General features: G+C 40.7%; 1 protein-coding gene across 1 annotated transcript in view; it reads right to left on the reverse strand.

The window, feature by feature from the left end:
- Positions 1-2773: 2773 nt before the first annotated feature.
- Positions 2774-9386, reverse strand: part of TRIM68 (tripartite motif containing 68) — a 150613-nt gene continuing 144000 nt past the window's right edge. Inside the window, exon 8 of the mRNA XM_057317036.1 lies at positions 2774-3875. Coding sequence (XP_057173019.1) covers positions 3716-3875 — 160 coding nt within the window. The 3' untranslated portion in view covers positions 2774-3715. The remainder of the gene's footprint in view (positions 3876-9386) is intronic.

A 9386-nucleotide genomic window follows, 5' to 3' on the forward strand; every position in this document is an offset into this window, starting at 1 on the left:
TTCTAGAAATATGCTGTACAATATAGTACTCATAGTTAACAACAAGGTATACTTCCCTTTAATGCATGTTAAGAGAACAGTTCTCATGTTAAGTGTTCTTTACCACATACACACGCATCCAGGGAAATTTCTGGAGGTGATGGATATGTTTAGTATCTTGATTGTGATGATGGTATCACAGGTGTATGTACATGCCCAAACTGAAGAAAATGTATACATTAAATATATGCAGACATTTGTATATCAATTATAGCTCAATGAAGCTTAAAAAATGTAGGCTTAGTAGCTTAAAACGAACATTTATCATGCCATAGCTTCTGTGGTCAGAAGTCTGGGCGTGACTGAGCTGGATGGTATGCAGTCAAGGTATCATCCAGGCCTTAGTCATCTCAAGACTCAGCTAAGGGACGATCCATTTCCAAGTTCACTCACCTGGCTCAGCCTCTCGTCCTCTCTGGCTGCTTGCTGGAGGAGACATCAGTTTCTTGCCACATGGACGTGTCCACAGGGCTTTTCACAACATGGAAGATTGTCTTGATTCCTCAAAAAAGAGGGCTCTGAGAGGTAGAAAATGAGAAGGTCAGAAAGATGGAAGTCTTTTGGTGACTTCATCTTGGAAGTGACATTTCAATGCTTTTGGCACATTCCATTTGTTAGAAATAAGTCACTAGGTCCTTCCACTCTCAAGGGGAAGTAATTACACAAAAGCGTGACTACCAGGGAAGTAGGGATCACTGGGGCCCATTTTAGAGGCTGCCTATCACATCCTCCTGCTTAAGATGATCTAGAATCAACTCAGAGTAAAGACACACAACCAGTATTAGTTAACTTTTTTTTTTTTTTTAAAGCAGGCTCTACTCCCAGCATGGAGCCCAAAGAGGGGCTTGAACTGGTGACCCTGAGATCAAGACCTAAGCTGAGATCAAGAGTCAGACGCTTAACTGACGAAGCCACTCAGGCAACCCTATATTAGTTAACTTTTAATTAACTTTTCCTATTCCAAAAAAAAAGTACCTTTTAATATAGCAAAAGAGGAAAAAAAGGGAAGCATATGGTGCCAAATACTAAGAGCTCTCACTGGAATTGTGCCCACAGCAGCCGGGAGGGCAGTCTTGTGGGCCTTGTTTTCAGCCTGCCATCTTGTAATCCTGGTTTATATGGATATTCCTGCCATCAACTATCTTGGACTTTGAGAGTTTTTCATGCTGAACGTTTATCATGGAATATGCTCAGGACGAACACGTGGTGTGAACTGTGCTGAGGGAGAAGGTGAATTACAACATTTTCATCAGACTTCTCAGCTGATCCTATGAGGAACTTTAGAGTGGAGATGGCCCTGTACACTTGTCCTGAATTGGGCAAGGGGGACAAACCCTTATACCCAGGATCAACCAGATATTGGATACAGTCATTGCATTAGGAAGGTGCATAATTTCGGGTGATGCAGCATCCTCTGGCTGAAGGTAATTCCTGGAAAGGAATGTAGCTTTGAGCCCTCAGTGGTCAACACTCCCAGCTACTGAGCGAAATGCTTCAACCCTGAAGGGCGATCTGTGTGGTGCTCTTCAGTCTATAACTAGGGAATGTTCATAACTGATTAGTCTTCTGAGGGGACTTGGAGGTGGGTGAGGAAACAAACCCTCAAAATTTTCCTGGTTGGGGAATGGACTCTCCCACTATTGCTCCCGTGCTTAATATCATATTTCTTCTTGGTTAAGAAATCATGAACCAGATAGGATAAAAATAAACGTAATTTTTGAAGATAATATTAAGACCGAAGAAATAGACAAAAATCCCAGAGAAACAATGTAAACAGACATTATAAGAAAAATACAGTCACCTCAATTTTGATTGTTACTTTTCAGATACAAAATAAATAAATGAGATACAACTATTAGAACTAAAATATGAGAAACACAAAATTCAGAAAATAAAATTAAATACTTAATTTCTTTTGTATTTATTGGTCAACTTTCCTTTTTTTAAATTTAAATTCAATTACCCAACATATGATACATCATTAGTTTCAGATGTAGTGTTCAATAATTCATCAGTTGTGTATACCACCCAGTGCTCATCACATCACATGCCCTCCTTAATGCCCATCACCTGGCTACCCCATTCCCCCACCCACTTCCCCTTCCGCAGCTCTCAGTTTGTTTCCCAGTCAAGAGTCTCCCATGGTTTGTCTCCCTCTCTGATTTCTTCCCAGTTTTCCCTCCCTTCCCCTATAATCCTCTGCACTATTTGTTATATTCCACGAGTGAAGCCATATGATAATTGCCTTTCTCTGACTTATTTCGCTTAGCATAACAGCCTCCAGTTCCATCCACATTGATGTAAATGGTAGGTATTCATCCTTTCTGATGGCAGAGTAATATTCCATTGTATATATAAACCACATCACCTTTATCCATTCATCTGCTGAAGGACATCTCAGCTCCTTTCACAGTTTGGTTATTGTGGACATTGCTGCTATGAACATTGGGGTACAGGTGCCCCTTCGGATCACTACATCTGTATCTTTGGGGAAAATACCCAGTAGTACAATTGGTGGGTATTAGGGTAGCTCTATTTTTAACTTTTTAAAAAATACAGTTTTCCAGGGGGGCTATACCAGCTTGCATTCCCACCAACAGTGTAAGAGGGTTCCCCTTTCTTCACATTCTCCCCAATATCTGTTAATTTTAGCCATTCTAACCGGTGTGAGGTGCTTTCTCATTGTGGTTTTGATTTGTATTTCCCTGATGTCAAGTGATGTTGAGCACTTTTTTTTTTTAAGATTTTATTTATTTATTTGACAGAGATAGAGACAGCCAGCGAGAGAGGGAACACAAGCAGGGGGAGTGGGAGAGGAAGAAGCAGGCTCCCAGCGGAGGAGCCTGATGTGGGGCTTGATCCCATAACGCCGGGATCACGCCCTGAGCCGAAGGCAGACGCTTAACCGCTGTGCCACCCAGGCGCCCCTGTTGAGCACTTTCTCATAGTCTGTTGGCCATTTGGATGTCTTCTTTGGAGAAATTTCTGTTCATGTCTTCTGCCCATTTCTTGATTGGATTATTTGTCCTTTGGGTGTTGAGTTTGATAAGTTCTTTATAGATTTTGGAAAATAGCCCTTTATCTGATATGTCATTTTCAAATATCTTCTCCCATTCTATAGGTTGCTTTTTAGTTTTGTTGACTGTTTCCTTTGCTGTGCAGAAGCTTTTTATCTTGATGAAGTCCCAATAGTTCATTTTTGCTTTTGTTTCCTTGCCTTCAGAGACATCTCTAGCAAGAAGTTGCCACGGCTGAGGTTGAAGAGGTTGCTGCCTGTGTTCTCCTCTAGGATTTTGATGGATTCCTGTCTCACATTTAGGTCTTTCATCCATTTTGAGTTTATTTTTGTGTATGGTGTAAGAGAATAGTCCAGTCTCATTCTTCTGCATGTGGCTGTCCAATTTTCCCAGCACCATTTATTGAAGAGATGGTCTTTTTTCCATTGGATATTCTTTCCTGCTTTGTTGAAGATTAGTTGATTGTAAGTCAATGGAACAGAATAGAGAACCCAGAAATGGACCCTCAACTCTATGGTCAACTATTGGTTAATTTTATAGCAATGGAAACCTTAAGGAAGGATCCATGTAAGGAGTTGTAAATAATAGATTCTCATAGCAGGAGCCAAAGACCTTTAGTAATTGATGTCTCTATCTGTATCCTGACCTCAAGAGACTTATTAAACTGATCCAACTCTACGGAGGATTATTCTGCTGTTTGGAAAATTCTGCTTCATTTCTATACAAAGAGACAGTTTTGTGAAGAAGTAACTGAAATCTTGTAGGTCCTTCATTAGATGGTATTGTGGCTGGTTCCTCATGGCACAAACTGAAATTCTTCTGTTGGAAGATATAACAGGGTTCTAATGAATAGTATCTCAAGCAAAAAGGGCTGTGTGATTGAAATGGGATTGTTTATCAATACTTACTTGCCTGCATACACAAATCCACACACAAACACTCCTGCACATATACACCGGACATTTGACCTTACGCTTACGCTGCATGTCCAAATAAAGCTTTGGCCTCATGAATTGTAGACAAAACTCCCTAGTTCCTCCAACATAACTTCTGAGGTTTCAGTGCCTTCACTGTATACCATTTCAAAAAATGGTATACAGTGAAGATTTCCACTACTGCCTAAAATCCATCTACCTGTTGACTAAACCCTGTCTTCCTTTCATGTTCTACTTTCTTGTCTAGTGTCCTAGGCCAGTTGAGTATCAGATTTTCATTTTTAAAAAGACTGCAGAGTAATATTCCATTGTACACATACCACATCTTTATCCATTCATCTATTGATGGACACTTGGGCTGCTTCCATAGTTTGGCTATTGTAAATAATGGTACAATAAACATAGGGGTTCATATATCTTTTTGAATTAATGATTTCATTTTCTTTAGTTAAATATCCAGTAGTGTTATTACTGGATGATATGGCAATTCCATATTTAACATTTTGAGGAACCTCCATACTGTTTTCCACAGTGCTGTACCAGTTTGCATTCCCACCAACAGTGCACGAGTGTTCTTTTTCTTCCCACATCCTTGCCAACACTTGTTATTTCTTGTTTTTGATTGTGGCCATTTTTTAAATTATCAGCTAGAGCACTGGCCTCTAAATTCTCCTTCCTGGTGCCATTCTGGGACTTAATGCCATACCCATGATGTGATTTTTAAAAAGGAGTGGTCCATACTAGAGCTTCTCAAATGTTAATATGCATGTAAATCACCTGGGAGGTCTTGTTAAAATGCAGACTCTGATTAAATGAGTCTGAAGTGAGAGTGCCTGGGTGGCTCAGTCAGTTAAGCATCTGCCTTCGGTTCAGGTCATGATCCTGGGGATTGAGTCCCATGTCGGCCTCCTGGCTCAGTAGGGGGGTCTGCTTCTCCCTCTGCCCCTCACCCTGCTCTCATGCTCTCTCTCTCTCTCTCTCTCTCTCTCAAATAAATAAATAAAATCTTTAAAAAATTAAATTAAAAATGAGTCTGAAGTGAAAGACAAAATTTTGCATTTCTAACAAGCTTCCAGGTCTGAGGATCATACTTTGAGTAGCAAGAGTTTAATAGACCCTGATTATTTCTTATAAAGACTCCTATACATGGAAATTTAAAAGCTCTTTATTAAACAACTCTGGGTGGAAAGGAAGAGCTAAACAAATGTAGAATTTCAAAAAATGGTATAACTGAAGATACTTCACATTAGAATATATGTAATAAAAGCAGAAGTCAAAGAAAAAAACTTTACTTATTTTTTAAAAATTTTTATTTTCTTCATACTGATAGAGTGAGAAAGAGGGAAAGAGAGTCAGGTGTTGGGAACAGAGGGAGAGGGAGAGAATCTTAAGCAGGCTCTATGTCCGGCACAGAGCCCGACATAGAGCTCAATCTCACAACCCTGAGATCATGACCTGAGCTGAAATCAAGAGTCAGACTCTTAACTGACTGAACCACCCAGGTGCTCCAAATACCTATTTTAATAAAATAAGAAATAAAACTAAATTTACAAGGTTGTAACAAATTAAGCTAAAAAAAGCAAAAAGAAAAAAGATTAGTGAATAAGTAAATAACATATATAATTTTAAAATAATGATAAATAAAAGTTCTGGTTATTTAATACAATAAACAGAGCAGAATAAATCATCTGAGATAGGGACACTGAAGGACTCCATAAAAAAATCTGCATTTTGCTCCTTTTCCTGCTTCTGTTCTTGTTAGGACCTGCACCCCTACTTTACACATACAAGAAATATATGTCCTCCTTGTAAGGGACAAAGAGTTAATGATTTCTTTGGAATCTTCCAGCACAACAGATAACATCTAAGGAGTAGCCATCATATGCATATTCCAGACCACTGGCACTAGACATCTTGATGTTCAGACCCCCTGGCTCCAACAAAAAATGATTTATGAAAGACACTTGGACCTTTGTCCTGTTCTAACTGGTTTCTGGATGCCTGAGAGGACACACCATCCGCAATAAAAACCCCGACCCCAAGCAAAGATGAGACTCTCTGTTTCCTTTCTGAGTCTCCGAGGCACTCTGTCTGTGTCTACACACTCTCTATATATCTTCAGTAAACTGCTCTCATGCCCTCTGGGCTTGTGTTTGACTTCTACCCATGTGGAGCCAAGGATTCTCTTGGCTGGTTCTATGGGACCCCCTCTGGGTCCTTGGACTCAGCCTGCCTACATCATAGCTAATCTAATCAAGGATAAAAGGCATAGCTCAAATATATAAAACAAAAAATGACAAGAGGAAATAACCACTGAAGCTGATTAAATAAAATAAAAATGACTAGAGAACACATTGCACAATTCTATGCACATAAATTAGAAAACCTTAACGAAATTGATATAGTACAATGCAGTACATTCCACCAAAATTGGTCTCAGTAGAAAGCACAGATCTGCACAAATAAACAAATAAATAAATAAAGTTAAGAAGTACTCCTGATACCGAACCAGGCCCTCGGGCTCTCTAAACAATAGAAATTGGTAAGAGGCCAAATGGGAGTTTCATGCAAGGCTTTTTTGGGTTTATGCTAGCACACAGGGGAGGCAGCACAAAGGAAAGAATCCTCGGGCTGATTTCCCAAAGAGCGGTCAGGGAGAGTTATTTAAAGAAACGCAGGTGGGAAAAGGGTGATGTCTAAGCCCGAAGAGGCGGGTATATATTAGCACCTGTGTGCTTACAGGTCATGCTCCTCATGTGTTGCATGTCTAATTAACATGTTAAATCTTCGCCCCTGGGCTATGGCTAGTGTAATAATGATGGGAAAACGTTGGTGAAAGTTCAGCACTGGGGTCCATCTTGGGGCCGACTGGTTTAGTCGGTTTCACCAGTCTTTGTAGTCCAGTTCCTCCTTTCTGTAAGCCTGCTCCTTTCAGCAAGCACCCTGCCCCCAGAGTCCTGCAACATATGCTACTCAAGGGCATGGAGTTTTAGCCATCCTGGAAGATACGCCACTCAAGGACATAGAGTTTCAGGTACCAAGGAATGCTGGACTTGGTGGTTAGGGTTGAGAGGACCCGAGTGCAGTCCCTGCTCTCACTTCCACAAAACAAAAGCAAAACACAAAACCCCACTAGATTCAGATAATTTTATAGGAGACGAACAGAAACAAAAGAGAAATTGTAGAGAAAGAAAAACATATTTTTCCTTACAAAATATTACATTGATGGCTGTACCCGATAAAAGTTGCACGAAAAATGAAAACTAAAGACTAACTTCCTTCTAAGTATTGATATAAAATTCTAATTAAATTATCAGCAATGCAGGATTCTTTTACTACACCAATTCTTCTGCTTTATTCCTTTTTAGGCTATGTGTGACAGCTTTGTTCAATAATTAGTTTCATGTAATCCTGGGTATTCTTCCATATTATGCAGGCTATGACATTCTGAAAGTAGGAGAAAAAAGATGTTGACAACACTTGCCTTTACATAGACTACTTTTTGTTTATATTATTCCGTCACCTTGGGTCTTTGCCCTTTTGGGAGTGCTGCTTCTCCCTCTTGGAACTCTTCTGAGTGGGACTGGGTGTGGAGACCTGAAAGCCACCCCTTGTTTGTGATGATCCATTACTGACACTGATGCCTCAGCAGGAGCCAGGGTGACCCCCAGGGGAAAGCAGTCCATTTGTCCCCGTGGGCACTGGGGCAGCTTAGCTGCCTCATCTCATGTTGGGGCTACTTGCGTTAGCATCCCTTTTGCCTCCTGCATTTCACTGCCCACCTGCTTTTCCTACCTATATTCCACATTGCTGTTTAGGTTTACATCCCGGCCTGTTCTCTGAATTATCCTGTAGACAATGGGGACCCGCAGGTTTTAAACTTCTCAGCACAGCAGTTTTGAGGACTAGTTCTCTTGCAGGCGTGAAGACTGCACCTTCTAATAGATGCTAAACCTAGTAAATTGAACTTAAACCACCCTGTGTCATCATTAGGAATATGCTGGGTCAGGCTGAGAAAGGCATGAAGCACCCTTCCTCCAGTCAAAGGCAACAGAATGCCTCTCACCGTTCACATTACTGAGAACTCTGTCTCTGATGAGGAATTGGGGAGCTGGGAGCCTGTAGCATTGTCTCTTGATTTTTTGTATTTCCAACATCTCTATATCTTTTACCATTAAAAAAAAGAGAGAGAGAAATTATAACTTGTGCCTGTTGGCTTCTCTTTTTCTTTCTGCTTGGCTTCTTTCTTCTCATTCCTGTCCCTTGATGATGCTTAGGTAGAAGTTATGGCCTTTAAAACATGTTCCATTCACCCCTCTAGCCTCATTTATTTCCATTCTCTTTCAAGTACCCTGCACTCTATCTTCTCCGGTTTATTCTTCTTGGAGAATACTTTGTCTTTTCCTATTTTTGTGCTGAGATCCATGCCCTTCCCCTGGTTTGAAAAGTTTATCTTCCTTGGTCTACTTTACACTCTTTCCCTTCTCTGTTCAAATAAGACTTTGTAACACAGTGACATGAGATGTATTTAGCCAGTGAAGTCCACCCCAAGACCCCAGGCAGAACTGAGGAACAGCGGACTTTGAGAGATTACGTATACTATCAGTGTGAAGAATTCTACAACAAAGTAAATGCTAGTTATGACTGCTGGCATTTGAATCCTGATTCTCTGGCTTAGAAGCTTTGTGACCTTCTATGAACTTCAATGTCATCTATAAAATGTAGATGTGAAGATGGGAGCTGCTTTAGAGAGTTGTGAAAATGGAAGGAGAGATCATTTTTGTAAGTAGCTAGCAGGGCACTTCGCACAAAGCAGGCTTTAACAAATCTAACTCATCGCGGGCCTTTTGTTTTCTTTTAAGGATTCCCTCTATATTCTCTTAGGTATCCTCTGAGCATTTGAAGAAACAAAGACTCTTCATCCACTAAGCATCTGCTGTTTTCTGTAATCTGGAAAGCCTCAGAGACCGGAACACAGAGAGAAAAAAACCAGTCTCTGGAGTAGTTGCAGTATTCAGCTGTTGGCAAAGGCCAAGGGAAACTGGGGTGTCCAGGGGAAAAGCCGAATGATAGAGAATCTAAAGGGGAAAAGAGGACTCCAATGGGAGATCTTTGAAAGTGATAACACTCCTCATTGTGTCTCTATGTTGTTCATCTTTGATTTTATGTTGCTCTTCCCGCTCCTCCTGAAGGGAAGGGTACTGAATAAATCCCTCTTCTTTTGAGTAAAAGAAATGTGGACACATCAGAAGCAGCTGAATAGAGAATACAACAGGAACGTGGGTAACTGACCTGGGGACTGGGTGTTGGGCTGATGGAGTTTCAAGACCAGGTCAACCTGGAAAGGAGGGTGTAAGTCCTCCATCACACTGTAAAGGGCTGGCCAGGTCTGGTG

This window comes from Ursus arctos, unplaced genomic scaffold (assembly GCF_023065955.2).
Source record: "Ursus arctos isolate Adak ecotype North America unplaced genomic scaffold, UrsArc2.0 scaffold_22, whole genome shotgun sequence".
NCBI lineage: Eukaryota > Metazoa > Chordata > Mammalia > Carnivora > Ursidae > Ursus > Ursus arctos.